At 34.9% G+C, this 24043-nt stretch overlaps 1 protein-coding gene across 1 annotated transcript in view; it reads right to left on the bottom strand.

Moving 5' to 3' along the window:
• LOC107585786 (calsyntenin-2-like) overlaps positions 1-21700 on the bottom strand; it is a 52065-nt gene extending 30365 nt beyond the window's left edge. Inside the window, exons 1-5 of the mRNA XM_016272934.1 lie at positions 21610-21700; positions 18257-18379; positions 5683-5878; positions 3095-3303; positions 2869-3018 (exon numbers count right to left, since the gene is read on the bottom strand). Of these exons, the coding sequence (XP_016128420.1) occupies positions 2869-3018; positions 3095-3303; positions 5683-5878; positions 18257-18379; positions 21610-21700 (769 nt within the window). The remainder of the gene's footprint in view (positions 1-2868; positions 3019-3094; positions 3304-5682; positions 5879-18256; positions 18380-21609) is intronic.
• Positions 21701-24043: the final 2343 nt, after the last annotated feature.

Below are 24043 nucleotides of genomic sequence, written 5' to 3'. Positions count from 1 at the left end.
CATTTTATGGAGGACTGTTTCCTGATCCTGGTAGAGTAGACTACAATGCCGGCTGTTCTGACTCACAGACTGTAAGTATGTTTTTTATTTAAAGGATTTGCCACTGATGATTCAAATGCGAGTTTTGAGCAGTGTAGAGTAGCGCTTGTTGTTTGTCATTTCTCCGATCACAAATGCAGACATGGTTTTATGTTTACACGGCGTGATGCAACGCAACGCGTAAAAAGACAGTATAAGTCATTATAATCCGTAATTATGTCCCCACTGGATGCAACAAATGCCTCGTTTATAATGGGTTTTATTGGTTTTGTCTGGTCGTGCCAGGAGACGCCATCACAGTATGGTAAGGGGCGTAACATTTCCGTCACACGCTTGAGGTATTCGGCCAATCACAACGCACTAGATAGCTGGCTAATCACAGCACACCTCGCTTTTCAGACCGATGAGTTTTGTAAAAATCAACGCGTTTCAGAAAGGCGGGGCATAGAGGAGAAACAATAATGTACATTGTGTTTTTTTAACCTTAAACCGCATAAACACATTTCATTACACCAAATACACAAATAATGTTCTTTTTGGCAACATCATATTACCCCTTTAAAAGAAAAGTTTTTGTATAAATGAATGTATTTAGGCTAATTCAGTGATGCTAAATAATATATATTTTTTATTTGAATAAAACCAGTTGTTACCTTTTTTTCCAGTTTAATTCACCTAAAAAGTGAAAAGAATAGCAATTACTTTATTTAAATGCAGTTTACAAAGATGAGGACATTTGTGCTAAAATAAAGTTTGATTGGCTGCATATCAACATCAACAAAATAATAAATGGGGAAGAATTTTCTTTTCCCATTTACATGTTGCATGTTATTTTATTTTATTTTGTTTTTCCTTTCTGTCTGCAATCATAACAGACCTTTTTTTTGCAACCAGTTGAGCAACTCTGCTTTAGATGCGTCACGTCTTTAGCTAGTAAAACTGATACCAAGAGCCTTCAAAGAACCGCATAATGCATCATGCTGGCTATCATATGAAAGTGTGTGTGTGTGTGTGTGTGTGTGTGTGTGTGTTAATTCTGATGCAAGCCTCCCGCGGCAATCAAAAGCAAGAAAAAAGCACAAACCTACAGGAAAAACAGAGATGCAGAGAGACGGGAGGGGGGTCAATACTATATTGAGTTTAAAAGCAAACAAAAATAGCTTCAAGGGAAAAGAAAGAGATGGACAGAAAGTGACAGGAAATTCAAAGCACAGAACTGGCCCGTATGTGTGTGTGTGTGTGTGTGTGTGTGTAACTCACTCAGCTGAATCTGGTTTTAGACAGAGAAGCTGTCATGCACAGATCATAGGAAATGTCTGGAATTACTGTACCAGAACTGTATTTTGATTGTTTACTCCTTTTTGTGCATTTTAGTATTGAACATGCATCTAATTCCCACACTGACCTAGGTTTTATTATGTTGATTCATTATATCAATGAAACAAGAGAACATGCACACTAGTGTTGGGGAGCACAGAACTGGCCCGTATGTGTGTGTGTGTGTGTGTGTGTGTGTGTGTAACTCACTCAGCTGAATCTGGTTTTAGACAGAGAAGCTGTCATGCACAGATCATAGGAAATGTCTGGAATTACTGCACCAGAACTGTATTTTGATTGTTTACTCCTTTTTGTGCATTTTAGTATTGAACATGCATCTAATTCCCACACTGACCTAGGTTTTATTATGTTGATTCATTATATCAATGAAACAAGAGAACATGCACACTAGTGTTGGGGAGTAACTAAATAAAAGTCCTAGTTTTTATGTTGCGTTGTATGGAGCAAACAGTCTTACAAGCTGAGGCGCTTTCTTAACTCTCCTCATTTTAGTAATCCAGCAATGCTTGGAAGTCTGATTCATTTCAGAGAATCTGTTTATTCAGATGATTCACAGATTTGAATCTGAATTAAGTTTATTATTAAACTATGCAAATTTAGGAGCAGATTTATCTGAAATAGTTTAAATAATAATAGAATGAATAGAGTGTTGGTATTGTTAAGTAAAAGTAAAACTATTCAAAATTACATTTGCATTTATACAATTTTAACCAAAGCACCTTTTTGACACTTTTATGTCAAAGAGCCAACAATATTCATACTATACAATGCCAGGCCAGGTTTATTATAAATAAATTAAAGATGAAATCAAATAAAATAGAATTATTACATGGAAATTGAACATACATGAAAATGACAAATGTTGCATTGGTAGCTAACTGAAATAAATTTTATCTGAAATACTAAATTACTGGAATTAAAATTAAATATAAATTAAGTGACAAAAGCTACATTACTAAAATGACTAAAACGATATGAAAATAAAAAAATAAACAATAATTAATAATTTATGAATAAAATAAGTAAATAATAAAACAATAAATAAATAAAAACGAAATAAATAATAAAAATAAGTATCTAATAAATATATTAATAAATACTATAATAGTATAAAAATAAACTAAACCAACACAACACTGATAATTATTTAAAACTCATATTAAAATAACTTCACAACAGTCCAGCTGTACAGTCTCATAAAAAAGGTACAAAACTGTACAATTTTACAAAAAGGTACAATTATGTTTTAAAAGTACTAAAATGTACCATTTATGAGTAAATAAGGCACCTTTAGCTTTTGGCCCACTAACAGCGTTGTACCTTTTTTCACGAGAGTGCACAGAAAACACTGAAGAATTTAGTGCATTAGCTTCCTCGAAAGTGCACAAATTGGTAACTTGTAAATATGACTTTGCTCTCTGGTGAACCACTGAAGCCTGTCCATTTTCACACGCAAAATGTGTCCGAGACTAAAACATTTCCAGATCTCACCCTGCCATCCAGGCTTGCAGATGGGCTTGACGTGGATGTGTACGACAGCGTCCTGCGCCGCTCTCTTCTGACCACAGTCGAACGCCGTCACACGGATTTTATAATGTGACTTCTTATCAAAGCTCAGGCTCTCTGTGTTCCTGATGTGACCTGCACACAAACACACATTTAAATACAGACAGAATAGTGCTGTTAGCATGTCTTCCTTGTATGTTTGTGCACTAACCGTTGCGGTCTATAGCGAAGGCTGTGTCCTGAGAGGTGATCTGGTAGTTGCAGATCTGGCTGTATTGTGGAGAGCAGTCCTGGTCTGATGCCTGCACCTGCAGAATACTGTCATACACTTTGCCCTCTGTCACCGAGCCGTGATACTCCAACTGACCGAACACGGGGGAAAACTCGTTCACATCTCCCACCTGCACATGCACCACAGCCCTGAGAAAGAAAGAGAGGTTTTTTATTGCTTTTTCATTGTCCAGGAGACTTCATGGGGAAAAGTTACTCGCCCTCAGGTCATCTAAGATGAAGATGAGTTTGTTTTTTCATTGGAACAGATTTGGAGAAATTTAGCATTACATCATTTGATGACCAAAGCAGTGAATGGGTGCAGTCAGAATGAGAGTCCAAACAGCTGATAAAAACATCACAATAATCCACACCACTCCAGTCCATCAATAACCCTCTTATGAACAGAGAAGCTGCATGCTTGTAAGAAACAAATCCATCATGAACATGTGTTTTAAAAGAACTGACCAGAGGAGATGATTTTTAATCATGTCATTTTGACTAAATGCTATTTAAATCAGACTTTGCATTTGCCAATGCAGTCGCCTGTGCTGCAGGTCTTGTGTTTTTTGCGTCTATAATTATAATAATCTATGAGAAATTATTAGTGGTCCAGATCTGAACTAATTAGTGTTTAGAGGAACTGCTTTAGAGGAGTCTTTTTCCCAGAATAAAATGCTTCAAAAGTTTCCGTTCGTTCTCCATCACTGTCCAGGAGAAGCAGCGAACATACTAAAGAGATCTCGTTTGTGATTTCTCTCTCCTGCAGGTCATTATAAAGTCTTCAGGGAGAGAAATATATATATAAAAAAGGTCTGAAAGAAAAAAAAGTGCCTCCAGGTATCCTCATGGCCAGTCTTGACACACTTTTGTGAGCTGAAAATATACCAAAATAACAAGATTGCATCATTAATGTCAAAGACAGCATGAAACGTGAGTAATACTTTGCAAAGGGCAACAGCTCGTCTGACAAATGAGAGGATTTCAAACACCCCTGCTAATCTGTGTTATAATGTTAAAAACCAGAACATATGCAAACACATTTATATATGCATTAGGCATGAAATCTCTAGTAAAGCAGTGTGATTTTGCAGCTTTACTGCCCTTTAGAGTCTCACTTTAATCCTTTATCCATGCATGTGTGTGTGTGTGTGTGTGTGTAGTATCATAGATCCGAGCTGTCAAAGCCGGATACAGTAATCCTGTATGGATTAAAGAGATACAGAGTAATGAGGAAGGTCCCACTTTCTCTTTTCTCTTTTTTGCCACGGTTTCATCACTAACCACATTTGTATCTCACTCATTCACAAATGTCTTTAAGTCATTTTGTTTCAAAGGACTTCAGTCTAGCTCACTGCATTAGCTCTGTTAAAGTGTCTTTATGTGGAGATCTGCAGGTAAAGAGAAGCGTCTTTGGCTCTGGGTTTGTTTGCAGCTTTCAGTCTGCAGGTAAACAGGTGCAGCGTTCATTAGCAAGAGCTCTTAAAAGCTTTTAATGCCTGAAGGTCAGACACCTGCTTCTAATAGTCAGTACTGAGATAAAAAAAAACACGAAATACTGTATATACACTAATGTAAGAAGACGTTTCTTATGCTCACCATACAGGAAAATTGTGAAATATTTTTACTATTTAAAATAACTGTTTTCTATTTTAATATATTTAAAAATATATATTTATCCCTGTGATGCAAAGCTGAATTTTCAGCATCATTACGCCACTCTTCGGTGTCACGTGATCCTTCAGAAATCACTCGGATATGCTGATTTGCTCATTTATTATCAGTTATTATTGGTACTCATTTATTAATAATGGTTGTCTTATTATCCTTTTTGAAATCAGTTTTTGCTTCATATTTTCAAACATCATTATTTATTTGAATTTTTTGGGGGGAATATTACAAATGCTTTACTGTCACTTTTGAGCAATTTAATGCATCCTTGCTAAATAAAACTATTAATTTTTTATAGTATTGTATCATGGTTTCCACAAAAATATTAAGCAGCGCAACTGTTTTCAACATTGATAATAATCAGAATATCAGCATATTAGAATGATTTCTGAAGGATCATGTGACACTGAAGACTGGAGTAATGATGCTGAAAATTCAGGTCTGCATCACAGAAATAAATTACATTTTAAAATATATTCAAATAACATTAAACATTATTATGAATTTATAATAATGTTTCACAATATTACTATTTTTACTGTATTTTTTAGTCAAATAAATGCAGCCGGTGAGCATAAGAGACTTACTCAAAAGATATAAATTACAGACGCCAAACTTTTTTATTTAAAAAGTTTCAACTAGCAGCTGCGTGACTTTAAGGACACAAGAAACAGGGAACCTCTAAAAGTAGGAAAATAAAAATCTTCAAAGAAGAAACTGTGAATAACTCAAGAGAGGTGAGTCAAGCACGGATGAATCATTTTAAAAATAGTTCACCGTGTTCCTTCCAGTTCAAAACGTCACAAACATGAATCCGACTGAGGTGGAGAACATGCATTTATTCAAACACACACTGACTTGTGTGATCTCCTCTCTGCGTGTCCCTCCGGTCCCGTGCCACAGTCGTGAGCTTGAATGATGAAGGTGAACTCTCTCTGTCGCTCGCAGTCGATCGGTCCACGCGCCCGCAGACGGCCCTCTCCTGACGTGCGGTTCAGAACCACAGCCTCGAACGGAGCGCTGAGCCCCTGCACGTGAAAGCCACAGATTTCACCTACAGTACAGAGAGAGAAGACCACAGATTAAGGCCCGATCCCAATTCTATTTTATACCCCTTCCCCTTCCCCTCCACCTACTCCTTCAAGTAATGTGCTGCTTACTGATACACACACACACACACACACACACACACACACACATCGGAGATCGCTCAGCTCACACATTCAGGAGAAAATAAACTTGTCAACGCTGCCCCATGACTTTTATTAATAACAGTTTAAATACTGAATTGCTACATTATATTTTCCAGCAACTAGAGGATAAAATCGCAGTTTTTTAAGTAAACTCACTCTAAAAAGAGAAATGCACATACACGCATCTTTTATCTCTCTCTCTCTCTCTCTTTCTGTCCCAAAGCTGCATTTATTTGATAAAAAAAACAGTAAAAACAGTAATATTGTGAAATATTATTACAATTTAAAGTAACTGTTTTTACTGTAATTATATGTTAAAATGTATATGTTAAGAATTTTCAGCATCATTACTCCAGTCTTCAGTGTCACATGATCCTTCGGAAATCATTCTAATATGCTGATTTGCTGCTCAAAGAAGCATATTATTATCAATGTTGAAAACAATTTTTGCTACCTAACATTTTTTGCGGAAACATAAAAAAAAAAAAAAAAACTTTTTATTCAGCAAGGATGCATTACATTTATAATATTACAAGATGTTTTATAATATTACAAAATATTTCTGTTTCAAATAAATGTAGTTATTTTTAACATTCAACAAAGAATCCTAAAAATGCATAATGGTTTCTAAAAAATTCTTAAGCAGCAAAAACTGTTTTCAGCATTGATAATAATAAGAACATAAGATTCTTAATACATGAGACCTAATAATAATTAAGTAGCAAATCAGCATATTAGAATGATTTCTGAAGGATCGAGGCTTGTACAGCACTTACATATTGATTATCTTTTGTTGGATTTGATTGCTTCTGTTGTCCTCATTTGTAAGTCGCTTTGGATAAAAGCGTCTGTTAAATAACTAAATGTAATGTAAAATATTTATTTGAAGTTGACTTATAATGTTAGTCAAGCTGACATCATCACCAAACCTCATATTGAGGTCATCTTGGCTAGTAAGAAACCACCTAGCAACCACCTACAACAGCTTAGCAACCATGGAACACCATAGTAAATGGGCAGCAAGATGCTAGCAGCTGCCCACAATACTGATGAGCAAACATCCTCACTTTTGGTGAAATCTAGTTATTAAAATGATTGTGTGTGTGTGTGTGTTGTGTAAAACAGTGCTGCTGTCCGGCACAGATAAGAGTATTCTCCATCTCTCCTCTCTTTGATCTTCAGAATAAACCCACATATACAAAACAACAGAGAGAGAAAAAGCCAGAGAGATGGAGCAAAAAGCAGCCATCCCTTTGTTGAATAATATTTCACAATCTTTCATTGGCTATCTTTGTGCATGCGCGAATGCATAAGACTAAAACTGAATAATAGTGCGTTCATGCATTAAAAAAAAGAAAGCATTCAGAAGTATGTGTGGGTTTTTTGTTTGTTTTTTCAGCTTTGCTTTTATCAAAATTCACTGACACTGATATAGCAAGGGGGCGTTCACACAGCATGTGTTCTTGCATTTTGTTTTTGCAAATTTTTTTTAATAGTTTTTATAAATGTCAATTTTGTCAATTGTCAATTTTGTGCATCAGGAATAAATAGCTTCCTCTTTTGAAAGTCACTTTGGATAAAAGCGTCTACTAAATGCATGAATCTAAATGTAAGTGATGGACGTTTTTACTATATATCGCAAGCTTTATCATCCTGAGGGGTATATTTTGCAATATTGATGGAAAAATGCACATTATCTTTAGAAATGAATTAGTAAATGGGTATGAAATATTAATTTAAGTAGATTTTTTTTTAAATTATGAGTGACTAAAGAGACCGTGGAGTGATATGAGGGATATGAATGATGTTTTCCTGAGAGCTGTGCAGTAACACACAATAGTTTGTGCACAAACGTTTAGAGGATGTGTAGTTTGGACATAAACAGACCTGTGATGCTCAGTATCTGTGATATGTATAATATATTCATGCTATGCTCTATAGTCATAAATATGGAAGGTATGAAAAATCAGTATGGAGTGTATGAATTGAAGGCTGGATCACTAAAGTTTGGACATAAACAGACCTGTGATGCTCAGTATCTGTGATATGTATAATATATTCATGCTATGCTCTATAGTCATAAATATGGCTGTAGAGACGAACGTGACAGCGTTCGTTAGGAAGGTATGAAAAATCAGTATGGAGTGTATGAATTGAAGGCTGGATCACTAAAGGGATTCACACACACACACACACACACACACACACACACACACACACACTGTATGTCTGTGATTGACATGCTCTCCAGTATTTCCAATAAGCTGTCAGCTGAACACAAAGCTCAGAGTGAGAGAAAAACCCCTTGAACAATAGAATTCCAGCCCATATCTTCTCCTCCAGTCTTCCTCAGACAATCTGTTTCTTCTCTCACTTCTTCTCCCAATGCATTACCATCAGGATATTCTTTAAACCAGTGTCTCTCAACCATTTTCACTTTAGAAAAGACTCTATTTTTATGTATTTTTATACAATACAAATATCATGTAATATATAAGTATAAAAATCTAATTTTAAAGTTTTATATGTTTAAAGTTGTATATTTTTTAATATGTTGTATTTTATATATACTTGTAAAAATGGTCAGCTTTGGTTTCTAAACATCTGGTGATGCTTTCGGCAATCAATAATTCTCCAAAAAAATTTAATTAATGTATTTTTTGCATCTAATGCAACAAAAAATTCAACTAATTTGTGTTTTTTAAACTTTTGATGTTTTCTTAATTTTTTATCGAGGTTAAGAGCATTTCATTTTATATGTTGCCATCTGTAATTTAATTTAATTTAATTTAACTGGCTTCTACTAAGTGAATGATGAGTTTGATGGGACATGTGACCTTTGAGATCAACAACAAATTACTATTTACTTAGCTATGCATGATTATTAGCTTTAGTTGCTTCTTATTACCTGCATTTATCTTTTTTTAGTCAATACTGACCTGTGACTAGGCGAGTCACCGCGATAGACGGTGTTGACGGTGATATAAGCCACAACACCGGTTATGTCACTTGCCCACCGTCACCGACCCCCACCGTCATTTTGATTTTTTTTATAGTAATAAAAATCAATTAGTTCAGTAAAAGAACAGATACTACAATTAAAAACTGAACGCGGCTGCTCAATGCAGCGTGCCGAACGGCAGTCACATCACAGATCAGATTTCATTTCTCCAGTGAGGAGAGTGCATGAGTCCAGCTGACTGACAAGAAGAGTGAGGTGAGACAAACAAAACGATCGCGGATGATTTAGTTTCGAAACGAGATGCAAAAATGCCTGTTTGGCAATATTTTGGGATTTTGAAAAGCCTGCTGACTTTTGCCGTTTATCTAAGGTGATTTGTTTCTTATTTAATTGGTTCCACATTGTTTGCTGATTTTTACTTTATTTAAACGGTCATTTATTTATTTTATTTGACATTCGTTTTGCTAATAAACATTTCTTATTTATTTGGTTATATATTATACATGTTTACTTATTTCCAGTTTTGTATACCTGTTAAACTTTATGTAAGTTATTTGTTATTTTATATTAGGCATAGCTTGCCCTATAGCATGGTGTATTCTTATTTGTTTTGTTAATAAAAGTTCTATGTTTTATATATACGCTAAAGTGAGTTTGACGTTGTATTTTGTTGTTGCATTCAAGCAATTGATGCCGAACTGCCGCTAATTCAAAAGTGAAAGTAAAATGCTTTTAAGCTATGTAAAAGCAAAAGAAAGCAAGGAAAAGAGGGAAAATTCAAACGAACTAAATACGAACAATTGCTTTACTCCGAATTGCCACTATTTGAAAGTGAAAGTAAAATGGGCATGCCGCTTTTACAAGCTATTTAAAAGCGAAGGAAAGCGAGGAAAATAGGGAACGCCCCGCCCCTGCGGTGACACCGGTATTACCGGTGTTGTCACACGTCGATTAACCCACCGGTTAATCGACGTGTTAAATTTAAAGGTTAAATTTCCTCACCGTCAAAACCCTACCTGTGACCCATTTACATTTGGAGCTTTGTTTCATTTTCAAGGCATAAGTTTGGTGCATACACCTTTAAAACAATCAATAGCAGTTGAAATAATCTCCAAAGCTGTGTCCGCATGCAACAACTGCTTTGCTTCCCAGTTAGGCAATGCTTTTTTATGGTTAAAAACAGTCTGTTAAAAAAAAAAAATTCTAAATGCTATTAGCAGACTAGATGATTTTTTTGTGTCTATTTGTTGTTTTCATGTAGGTATGTTTTTAAATGTCATGCATGTTTTTGCGTGAGCCTTATCAAAGATAATAAAGCTTTATTAAATTTAAAGCCACCTATAATGAGATTTCAGATAGGGAACGTAAACATCACATCTAATGGTATAGTTTAAATGAGCTTTTGAAATAGCCAAACAAGCATTAAAGGACTACAATCAGTATTTTTTAATGGAAAAATTAATAAATGTAATTAAACCACTTCCTTTGACTGAATTGCATTCACAGGATTGTAGAATAACATTACTGGCAAAGGACACGTCTGTGTCTGTCTACAAAAACTGACCAAATGAATATATGAGGTTACGCAGACATTGCACACTGACACTGAAACCTCTGTATGTTATTTGGACACGGCCATACACTATAGCGTGTCTCATTTCCCGCCATGTGTTTGATCAGTGTTTACAGGCCGCCGTAGGCAGCTGTGATTTATACTCTCTGTTACTGTCCATCATAGAGACGGAGTGTCTTATAGGCCTTGAGGGAGTCGTATACGTCTGCACTCGCAGTGACCCCTCACCGCACACACATTACTGAACGCTGTCTTTTATCACTCAAGTGCCTCCTTCTTCTGTCACTCAAGCTTTCTTTCAATTCAGTCACTTATTCCCCTTCAGTCTCTAGTCGCTTTTCATTTGAAACAAAACAACATGTGAGGTTTCCTCCAATTCTAGTTCTTCATCTGACAGACAAAACAACTGTCACAGCACCGCAGCACCGACCCCCACCGTCGTTTTGATTTTTTATAGTAATAAAAATTATTTAGTTCAGTAAAAGAACAGACACTACAATTAAAAACTGAACGTGGCTGCTCAATGCAGCGTGCCGAACGGCAGTCACATCACAGATCAGATTTCATTTCTCCAGTGAGGAGAGTGCATGAGTCCAGCTGACTGACAAGAAGAGTGAGGTGAGACAAACAAAACGATCGCGGATGATTTAGTTTCGAAACGAGATGCAAATTTGGCAATATGGCAATATTTTGGGATTTTGAAAAGCCTGCTGACTTTTGCCGTTTATCTAAGGTGATTTGTTTCTTATTTCCACATTGTTTTGTATTTTGTTGTTGCATTCAAGCAATTGATGCCGAACTGCCGCTAATTCAAAAGTGAAAGTAAAATGCTTTTAAGCTATGTAAAAGCAAAAGAAAGCAAGGAAAAGAGGGAAAATTCAAACGAACTAAATACGAACAATTGCTTTACTCCGAATTGCCACTATTTGAAAGTGAAAGTAAAATGGGCATGCCGCTTTTACAAGCTATTTAAAAGCGAAGGAAAGCGAGGAAAATAGGGAACGCCCCGCCCCTGCGGTGACACCGGTATTACCGGTGTTGTCACACGTCGATTAACCCACCTGTTAAATTTAAAGGTTAAATTTCCTCACCGTCAAAACCCTACCTGTGACCCATTTACATTTGGAGCTTTGTTTCATTTTCAAGGCATAAGTTTGGTGCATACACCTTTAAAACAATCAATAGCAGTTGAAATAATCTCCAAAGCTGTGTCCGCATGCAACAACTGCTTTGCTTCCCAGTTAGGCAATGCTTTTTTATGGTTCTGTTAAATTTAAAGGTTAAATTTCCTCACCGTCAAAACCCTACCTGTGACCCATTTACATTTGGAGCTTTGTTTCATTTTCAAGGCATAAGTTTGGTGCATACACCTTTAAAACAATCAATAGCAGTTGAAATAATCTCCAAAGCTGTGTCCGCATGCAACAACTGCTTTGCTTCCCAGTTAGGCAATGCTTTTTTATGGTTAAAAACAGTCTGTTAAAAAAAAAAAATTCTAAATGCTATTAGCAGACTAGATGATTTTTTTGTGTCTATTTGTTGTTTTCATGTAGGTATGTTTTTAAATGTCATGCATGTTTTTGCGTGAGCCTTATCAAAGATAATAAAGCTTTATTAAATTTAAAGCCACCTATAATGAGATTTCAGATAGGGAACGTAAACATCACATCTAATGGTATAGTTTAAATGAGCTTTTGAAATAGCCAAACAAGCATTAAAGGACTACAATCAGTATTTTTTAATGGAAAAATTAATAAATGTAATTAAACCACTTCCTTTGACTGAATTGCATTCACAGGATTGTAGAATAACATTACTGGCAAAGGACACGTCTGTGTCTGTCTACAAAAACTGACCAAATGAATATATGAGGTTACGCAGACATTGCACACTGACACTGAAACCTCTGTATGTTATTTGGACACGGCCATACACTATAGCGTGTCTCATTTCCCGCCATGTGTTTGATCAGTGTTTACAGGCCGCCGTAGGCAGCTGTGATTTATACTCTCTGTTACTGTCCATCATAGAGACGGAGTGTCTTATAGGCCTTGAGGGAGTCGTATATGTCTGCACTCGCAGTGACCCCTCACCGCACACACATTACTGAACGCTGTCTTTTATCACTCAAGTGCCTCCTTCTTCTGTCACTCAAGCTTTCTTTCAATTCAGTCACTTATTCCCCTTCAGTCTCTAGTCGCTTTTCATTTGAAACAAAACAACATGTGAGGTTTCCTCCAATTCTAGTTCTTCATCTGACAGACAAAACAACTGTCACAGAAAATAATATATATAACTTTTTCATATAAAAATAATGTTATATAAACATAATAAAATTATTATAAAAAAATATTATTATATTTCGTATATAAATACATTATAATACATAATTATATAATATTTTTTAATTAAACATAAAGAATTTTCAACCTATGACAAAGATTTTTTTTCGATAACAAAAAAATAAAAGTCCCCTTTGTGCTCACCTACTGGCAAACGGTCTATTTTTCATTTTAAATAATATATTAATATATTGTTATATTTGATATATAAAAATACCATAATGTAAATTATAATAAAATATAAATTATTTTTATATTATTTTACTTCATATATGAATATATTATAATATATAATTGTATAATATTTTAAAATAAAATATATTGATTTTTCACAACAATGGGATTTTCTTAGCTATTTTTCATTGCATATTTCACCTATCACAAAAACATAAAGTCCCCTTTGTGCCCACCAACTGGCAAATGGTAATTTTTTCATTTTAAAATTATATATATATATATATATATGTATATATATATATATATATATATATATATATATATATTTGATATAAAAATGTCATATTATAATGTTATAATAATATAAAAATAATATAATTTTATTTCATATCTAATTTTATAATATATTTAAATAAAAAAATACATATTTTTTCAACCTATGACAATGAGAATGTTTTGCTAAAAACATTGTCCCCACTGACAAATAGTCTATCTTTCATCTACAGCATTTTTACTCTCATTGGCACTAAATAAATGTTATTTTCAGATCCTGGAGTCTTAAAGTGGTTAAGACACATTTCAGAAGGACTACATAACTTCCATCTATGTGTTCCTTCTGAAACTTCCTTCAGAATAACTGTATTTATCCTCTTTTATAACTATAACTGGCTGTACCTTTGGTTTATACTGTCTACACTCTCATTTATTTTAATGTAAAGTTCTTTAAAGCATTTATGATGAAAACCTATCAAAGCATTGCTTAGCAACTACATGATGAATCTTGCATTTGATCTTGCATTCATAGCAACCTTTGACTTTAAGAACCTCTGGCTATTTTCATCCACTCAGCTCTCTATACGCTGCTCTGTTACAGAGTTCTGCTCAAATCACTGGAGCATTACACCCGTCAATTATTCAGCATGTTGTTTTGTAACCTGCCAGCAATATCCCTCTTAACAAACTCAACCTCACTTCAGCATAAATTACACCCTTTTAATTAATTACACTTCATCGGTGGTTGCTGGAGAACCATTAATCACACTTTATATTTAATTACATTTTATAGGTATATTACCTGTAACACACATTGAAGACAGTTTGAGTGTCAAACAAAAACCTAATTCAATCAGATGTGTGTTTCTGCATGCACGGAGAATATTTTCTTGATTTGGTTTGGTCTGAAGAAGTGAAGTTGAAGTGCTATAAACCTATCTATCTATCTATCTATCTATCTATCTATCTATCTATCTATCTATCTATCTATCTATCTATCTATCTATCTATCTATCTATCTATCTATCTATCTATCTATCTATCTATCTATCTATCTATCTGTCCATCTGTCTATCTATCCATCTGTCTATCCATCTGCCTATCTATCTATCCATCTATCCATCTATCTATCATTCTATCTATCTATCTATCCGTCTATCCGTCTGTCTATATCTATGTGTTTTAATTATTTATAAATAATTATAAAGTAATATTAAATTATAATATTTTAAAATATACAATATTAAGTATGATTTCTTTATAAATATTATAAATATATATGCATAATAAGTTACCCTGTATTAATGTATTTTCAGTGATGTCTATCTATCTATCTATCTGTCTATCTATCTATCTATCCATCTGTCTGTCTATCTATCTATCTATCTATCTATCCATCTGTCTATCTATCCATCTGTCTATCCATCTGCCTATCTATCTATCCATCTATCCATCTACCTATCATTCTATCTATCTATCTATCCGTCTATCCGTCTGTCTATATCTATGTGTTTTAATTATTTATAAATAATTATAAAGTAATATTAAATTATAATATTTTAAAATATACAATATTAAGTATGATTTCTTTATAAATATTATAAATATATATGCATAATAAGTTACCCTGTATTAATGTATTTTCAGTGATGGGTGAATTCAAAAATGTTATTTATTTAAAAGGATTTATAAATAATAAATTATTTATAAATAAGTATAAATTATTAATAAATTATACATAATAATAAAACTGAACAAATATTATACAGTTATTTATGAATAATAACAAATATTAAAATTTATTATTTCTAGATATATATTACAAAATATCATTTGTTTTAAAATATTACAAGTATATATGAAGAGTCACCATGTATGAATGTACTGTATGAATGCATACTGAATGTATGTAATTTTACATACTGGTAAAAAATGTATAGCCTGAATGCACTGTAAGTCGCTTTGGATAAAAGCGTCTGCTAAATGCATAAATAAATAAATGAATGAATGAATGAATGAATGAATGAATGAATGAATTAATTAATTAATTAATTAATTAATTAATTAATTAATGTATTTTTTTTCCACAGGTGCCAATGATGCGTGATTTGAGAAAATGTAATTTCTTTTACTTAATTTTTTATTTTTATGTAAAAATGTAATATATGTAACATAAATATATTAATATATATTTTTGTCCCTGTAACAACAGAATTATTTAGCTTGTTTTTGGTGGTTTAATATGAAGAATAATACACTCTTGCTCTGTATTTTTATGAGATATAACCTAGAACTCCTTTATACTTTCTTTCTTTCTCCCTTTTCCGTTCCTCTCAAGGGAATGTATTATGTACACTAGTTAATTAATTTTCTTGTCAGAATACAGTCAGGGATGTTTGTGTAAAGGTCACATGTAGCAATAAATCACATGAAAGAATATGTTGGGGAAGATGTGAACAGGTGGCATTTTCTAAAACCACATCTGAGCTTCAGTATCAGTTCTGCTGTGGTGATAACGGTGCTTCCGAACAGTGGAGATGCACAGATGTCACTTCACTGGTAAAATGTGTGCGTTTTCTTATTAATATTATTTTGGTGTCTAGAAATGTTCTGAAACCCCAATGCAAGGTCATTTTCCCATGCAAAAGCACTCATGATGCTTTCACAGAATCACAGTGAAGCACAGCTTCATTTGGGCTCTAGGGCTGTATGTCTGCAGAAACTTACACGCAAACTAATGTAGATCAAAGTGGAAGTTTATTGAAAGAACAGTGCAATAGTGTTGGGTGATATTTTGTGCTATTATTTTCTGTAATATTGGAATGCACCAAGAGTGGTATGTAAAGTATAGAATATTCGTACATAGATACATGTCATGGCTTCATTTTGATTACATTTTAGGAGAAAAAAAACAGAAATTCAGAAGTGTGTGTGTGTGTTTTAGATATTAGGGATCTCAGTGTCTTTCTGAAGGGTTGGGTCTCTTTCAGCAGCAGCTGTCTGACTAGAATTCTGTCAGTAAAAACTCCACTAACACTCCCCAAAGAACTCATTTATTTAGGAGGAATAAGAAAGAGAAGAGATTGTTAAATCTGATAGTATTTTATGGAGAGAAAATTAAAACCGCCAGTGGCACTGAATCATCAGAGATGGAAAAACGAAAGAATAGGGTAAAAAGAGGGAGGGAGGGTAAAAAGAAAGACTTCCTTTTTGAACTATGCTAATTGTTATTTTAAAATGAATTCCACCTGTATCTTGTTAAATTGCTTTGAGACGCTTTATAATTCCAAGATGATTGGAACTGCAGGGTTGTTCGCCATTCAGAACTGAACTGAGACGCATTTTCAATTGAAGTGAGGCAGAAAACAGGATGCAGAATTGACATTCAGAATCTAATGGAATGCAATACAATTCAAAGAAAGTCATATATGACTGTATTTTTAACTTTGAAGCAAAGTTTATCAAGACAAACTGAATGATGGTTTTACAATGGATGGATGGATAGAACAACAGGTGGTGATGGATGGATAGAACAACAGGTGATGATGGATGGATAGAACAACAGGTGATGGATGGATGGATAGAACCAGAATTGACATTCAGAATCTAATGGAATGCAATACAATTCAAAGAAAGTCATATATGACTGTATTTTTAACTTTGAAGCAAAGTTTATCAAGACAAACTGAATGATGGTTTTACAATGGATGGATGGATAGAACAACAGGTGTTGATGGATGGATAGAACAACAGGTGATGATGGATGGATAGAACAACAGGTGATGGATGGATGGATAGAACAACAGGTGATGATGGATGGATAGAACAACAGGTGATGGATGGATGTATGGAGCAACAGGTAATGATGGATGGATAGAACAACAGGTGATGGATGGATGGATGGATGATTGGATAGAACAACAGGTGATGGATGGACGGAGCAACAGGTGATGGATGGATGGATGAATGGAATGGATAGATGGATAGATAGAACAACAGGTGATGGATGGATGGATGGATAGAACAACAGGTGATGATGGATGGATAGAACAACATGTGATGGAAGGATGGATGGAGCAACAGGTGATGGATGGATGGATGAATGGAATGGAATGGATAGATGGATGGATAGAACAACAGGCTATGTATGGATAGATAGATAGAACAACAGGTGATGGATAGATGGATGAATGGATAGATGGATGGATAGAACAACAGGCGCTGGATGGATGGATAGATAGAACAACAGGTGATGGATGGATGGATAGATAGAACAACAGGTGATGGATGGATGGATAGATAGAACAACAGGTGATGGATGGATGGAGCAACAGGTGATGGATGGATGGATGGAGCAACAGGTGATGGATGGATGGATAGAACAACAGGTGATGATAGATGGATAGAACAACCTGTGATGGAAGGATGGATGGAGCAACAGGGGATGATGGATGAATGGAATGGATAGATGGATGGATAGAACAACAGGCGATAGATAGATAGATAGATAGATAGATAGATAGATAGATAGATAGATAGATAGATAGAACAACAGGCGATGGATGGATGGATGGATGGATGGATAGATAGATAGATAGGCAATGCTGGCCATGTGTGTGTGCATATGTGTGTGTTCTTAAGCAGTGACTCAGTTTAAGTGTATCAGAGAAATACAGTTCAGCTGGAGTATCTGATACATTGGCAGCGTGATCTGGCAGGGGAACCAGCAGGGGATCTGGAAAAGCATAAAGCATCTAATAATCAGAAAGAACAGATGGAGTACACAGACATGCACACACACACACACACACACACACACTCATCAGCTGAGACGGCCTCAGGAAAGACGTGTGGGCAGCGCTGTACTACAAACCCAGTAGCCTATAAAAGTGCTCATTTCTTGCTTTCTTACCAGCATACGGAACTGGAGCGTCTTTGTCCAGAGCCACTAAAGGAGGATCCAACAGAACCGCATCTGTGTTTTCTGTGATGATGCCGTGGTATGAGCTCTCGATCCATGGCTTGTGCTTATTCACTAAGAGAAAGAGAGAGAGATGTGATCTTCGATTTAATTAAAAAGCAAATCTGTTTTGAAATACTTCTGCATTTCTAAACACAAGATTACATCCTCTGTAATGTTCACAAAGGCACGGTTCTCAGAATACTGCCAATCAATTCACACTGCTATGAATGTCACCCTTTACACTGTGCTTGATCAGGCTGACTGGACTTTTCTTTCCATATCAAAAATGAAAGAAGTAAAGAATGCAAGCCAAATTTACTTCAGTGTCTATTTAAGGAGACAGGTTGTTGTAAGCATCACACAACAATGTTAGGACTACAACCAGCAACTTTCTGGATTGTTCTTTAGTCGATCTGTCTTTAGATGCAGCAGTTTTTCAAATCCTCAAGACCCTGTAGGCACTTGTGGAGAAAATTCATGTTCAAATGACATGCATGTGCGGTAAAGAAAGACTATAATTGAGGCAGATACACATTGCCGAGCCCATATTGCAGTCTGAAGTTGAATCATAAATCAGTGCATTTTATGACCAACCATTTAAAAATGAGCTGGCAGCTTACAGCAGCCAATAAGTCTTACGTTGTACAATGATTTATGTTGTTTAATTAAAAAAAGACTGTCTATGAGATGTCAAAGGCATTTTTTGATCTTTAAGAACATATACATACTAAATAATATGAAGTAGTATAGTATATAGTATCCCAATCAAAATGTAATAAAATTAATTGATGTGTGATTTATGTGTAAATTATGTGCAATGTCTTAGCCACTAGGGATTGTTACATAGGGCTATACAGGCATCTAGTGGCAACACAATGATATTACAGATACTAAATTGTGCACAATGTTTATATTAACAGTCAATTTACAAATAATGCATTCAGATTTGTGGAACTCAATGCACTGAATCTCCACAAATTAGTGTAGTTACTATGACAACCAATTTGAATGTGACAAGCAACTGGTGTCTGAAAATTTTAGATTTCGCCTAGGGCGTCAAATTGGCTAGAAACGGCCCTGGATGGTAGTGTCAGTAACGCCCAAAATCATGCCTCTCTGATCACATAATGTGAAGATGCCTGATTAAGTTTGTTTGTTTGTTGTTTGTTTTTATTTTATTTAAAAGGGACAATACACATTAATTAACATGAGTAAACAAGTCTACTATGTAAATGTGCCAGATTTAGTCATTCAGGCTAATTTTCATCTGCAGTCCCTGGCAGGTTGATGGTAAGAACCATAATTCACAAATACACAAAGCAGAAACAAACATATTACAAAAAACAGAATACAATAATAAAAAATAAAAAAAAACACTACTTCAATTTATAAAGACATATTTGATTATCCAATAACCACCCTTTTACCGATTCAGAAAAAGGAGCAAGAGATGTAATATTTCTTAATTCTATGGGTATAGTATTCCAAGTATGTACTGCTCTATAAGAAAATACTGATTGCCTTTTTAGTTTTAGCATGCAAATATATAATTGTATCATCAGCATACATCTGGCAATTTACAGCAGGTGCACAAACATCAGGCAAATCATTAATATACAAACTGAATAACAGAGGACCTAATATTGATCCTTGAGGTACACCAACTGAATTAATAAGTGATTGTGAGATTTTATTATCTACTCGAACACACTGTTGTCTATCCGTTAAATATGATTTTATCCATTTAATTACTCTTATTGAGAAATTTATAATTTAACAGCTTTTTAATTAAAATCTCATGATTTACTGTGTCAAATGCTTTCCTTAAATCCAGAAAAACAGCTCCCACCACACCACCTTTATCTAATTTTGCTTTAATATTTTCCAAAAGAAGACAATTTGCGGTTTCTGTTGAATGGTACTTTCGAAAACCGAACTGCATAGGATGCAATGAAAATGATGTGTTTTTTAAATGTAATATTATTTGTTTCGGAGATCCATTTTTCTGTAATTTTTGAAACTGCGGGTAAAATACTAATGGGTCTATAATTACTAATTGACATATTATCTCCCGATTTAAACCCTGTTGTAATAACTGCAGTTTTCCAAGTGACTCTAAACTCTCAGATGCTTCCATTAGGCTGCACTAATGGACTGAGCTGAACTTAATTCTACAAAGATTACCGGAGATGAGACATGACAGAGTTCAGCAAACTCTCTGGACACACACTCTCTCACACAAACACACACACACACACACACATGTCATGCTGCCCGTGGCTCAGGCAACTGTGGGATTGAGCGACTTTGTTAATCGAATGGAGAATTTACAATAATAACAGTATGCTGTTTTAAGTATGTTTCAATAAACATCAGGGCTGTAACCACCATAAAATAAGGGGGGCACGTCCCCTCCAATAAACAGATTTGGTCAAATTGTCCACCTCAATATTTGATATTCTTGATGCAGCTCTGTTGCACTTCATTATGCACCATTCTGTATGTTGTAACAGTTTTTAATGTTGAACAGCACTCGTCAATGTCAAAATGTTTGAGATGCATCACATCAAAGAAAACAGGGTTTATTGTTCAGCCAATTGTGAAATCCATTGTGATGTAAGAAGCCAAACATTTCATATTTGACAACTGTTTTACAATATAAATGTTAAATGGCCAAAGTAAGGAAAACTCTTTTTTGGTAAAATGTTGCTGTTTTGATTTGAAAGTATCATTTACGTGATTCATGTAAATTGCAACCTAATATAATGAGTCAAGAAGCATAACTACATGTGTTATTCACTTAAGGTTATTCACCTTAAAACACACAATTTTTCCCCAATATGTAATCATTTTGATGTACTGAAATTAGGGTTATTAATGTTAACTAAAATTAAAGCCAATTAAAAACATTTTCAAACTTAAAATAAACTGGGAAAAAAAACATTTATTTTTATTTGCAAAGGTAACATTTCTACTTTTTATTTTATGTAGTTTAACATGGAACTGAAATAAAAATTATTAAAAACGAACCATTTTATATTTATATTAATAAAAAACGCAGATACTAAGATAACACTGCAAATAACACTGACTGAAAAATATTTAGACTTATATGTACTTTTACTGTAAGACTTGCAACCTTTTGTTTTGACTTTATTTTGGGGGTTCAATCTAATCTAATCTAATCTACCCGTCCATTCTTCTGTCAAAAATCATGCTTGTGTTGAATGCGGAAAGACTTTCATTACATCTGAATATCTGCGAAAGCATCAGAAAACTCACACTACAGAAAGGCCGTTCACCTGCTCTCAGTGTGGACTGAGTTTCAAAGGAAAAGCCCACCTTGTGACACATGAAAGAATTCACACTGGAGAGAAACCGCACACGTGCCATCAGTGTGGGAAGAGCTTCATACAATCATCAGGACTCACTTATCACATGCGTCATCACTCTGGAGAAAAAGCATTTAAGTGTGATCAGTGTGGGAAAAATTTTACCTCATCAGCAAATCTAAAAAAACACCTGACACTTCATATGAATGAGAGGCCCCATAAATGCTCTTTGTGTGGAAAGAGTTTTCCACGGCTGGACTCTTTGAAACAGCACCAAAAGATCCATGATGCTGTGCGGGATCACATGTGTTTTGAGTGTGGCAAGAGCTTTACAGCAGCTAGCCATCTGAAGCAGCACCACAGGATTCATAATGATGAAAAACCGTTTAGCTGCCTGCAGTGTGGAAGGAGTTTCACACAAAAAGGCCACTTAAACAGGCACATACAAACACATGCTGGAGAGGAACCTCATTCATCAGCTCTCAATCATCTGCACAGCCATTCAAATAAATAAAATTCTGTTAATGCAGATGTTATGCGTTCAAATCGAGTTTTTCAAATAAAGCTGCTTTGAAACAAGATTTGTAGTGATTTTCTTTTATTTTGGAGACTGTGGCAAAAGTATATTGCTCTTTTGTGTATTTTTATTCTTGCATTTTTTGAAGAGCATGCTTTCAGTAAACGCTTCAGATGATTGAAAGACGACTGAAAGTTTTTCAGTCTAATTAATAACAATTCATGTGACCCAAACAAACTGGTGAAAATAGGATATGCTTAAAAAGATGAACTCAATTAGATTGAATTATTTTACGCATTAAAGAGTGAGATTTGTTGAAATTACATCAGCATTGGGATTACATCAATGTAGCAAAGGTTAATTTTGAAAACTGGTATGGGAAAAAAAGAAAGCAGAACAGTTGGTGGTACAACTCCTCTGGTCCTTCTGTTCTTCCTGATCTCTCTCACACTTACACAATAAGAACATTCGATGAGAGGTTCAAAAACACGTCTAAATTAAACAACAGAACCAATAAGAGTCAGGTAAGGTGCGATGCTCAGTTGCGTGAACTGAGGAGAGAGAGAGAGAGATAGAGAGTGAGAGAGAAAGAGCGAGAGAGAGAGAGAGAGAGATAGAGAGTGAGAGAGAGAGAGCGAGAGAGCGAGAGAGAGAGAGAGAGAGAGAGAGAGACCATCGCTACCCTTTACATGTCTGTGTCTTTATGTGGCAAATGAAATGAAAACCATCCATCAGTTTTCCAAAACGCTTATTGTCTCTAGGGTCGCGGGCACCAAATAAACTGTTTGTTAAATACCAAAATATTTTAACTCGGCCCGCAAAAAAAATGGAAAATAGTGAAATCACAAAAGTTGGATTTTGGCTCCGCCTGGTGGTCGTTTTTGTGAACTACAGCCTGGCATATTTTACATCCCTATATTTCAGAAAACATAATTTTAAAGTAATAAAAACCGAGACCCAAGTGCGATTTTCGATTTGCTAACTAATGTTGTTTATGGACGATATAAAACGATTAATTTGCTCATCAATCCATGCACGAGCCAACGAGAGTAGTTATGAGGGAGCGATAGCCACGCCCCCAAACAGTGCGAGAGAGACGAGTGCAGTCAAAGCTGAGAGTTTCACCGGTTCAAGGTAAAAATGGTCGTTGATATTAACTGACGAGGCTGTATTGAAATTGTGGATGATCGCCGTCGGATGCCGTATGCAGACACACGTGGGGGATGTACGATTCCTAGAAAACCAGAACACCTGATGCAGGTACATTTTCTGTTCTGCTGGTGAAGTGCACTGTATCACATGCCACTCTGTCCACAGCCCGCTGTCGCATCGTGTTTTGATGCATGGACCCTTCTACCGTTTCTTTCCACAGCGCTAACTTATATTTTATATTCTGAATTTAAGGTAATGCGCGTGTATCCATTTCGCAAGATTATCATAATTGTAAGCAAGCTTAAAATACGCGCGCGCATGCGTGTTAAAATGACTGAGCGCAATTTTTAAAAATATGCATTTTAATATTTTTTTTTTATTTAAATTTTAATAAAACCATATCATTTACAGGAAAAATAAATGTCAGTTGCTGTGTTAAAGAGAATGAAATGTGTTCCCGCCGAACATTCTTCTGACCTGTTTGCATTTAAGATTGTGATTTTTTTTGTTTGTCTATATTTATCTATTATTTAATGATTTTAACCCTTTAACTGTCACCCGTCCCCTCTGTGGGACGCCTAAGTTTACTTCACTATATTACAATTAAATCCTAATCTAATCGTGACAAACTATATATCGTTGGAAAGGTCTAAGACTCCTAAATAGATATTTTACCAATGTTTTTGTTAACAATTATGTAGGAAAAGTAATAGATCGACAAGAGTGCACCTCAAA

This window comes from Sinocyclocheilus grahami, unplaced genomic scaffold (assembly GCF_001515645.1).
Source record: "Sinocyclocheilus grahami isolate Dianchi unplaced genomic scaffold, SAMN03320097.WGS_v1.1 scaffold74.1, whole genome shotgun sequence".
NCBI lineage: Eukaryota > Metazoa > Chordata > Actinopteri > Cypriniformes > Cyprinidae > Sinocyclocheilus > Sinocyclocheilus grahami.
This window is presented reverse-complemented; position numbering and strand designations above follow the sequence as displayed.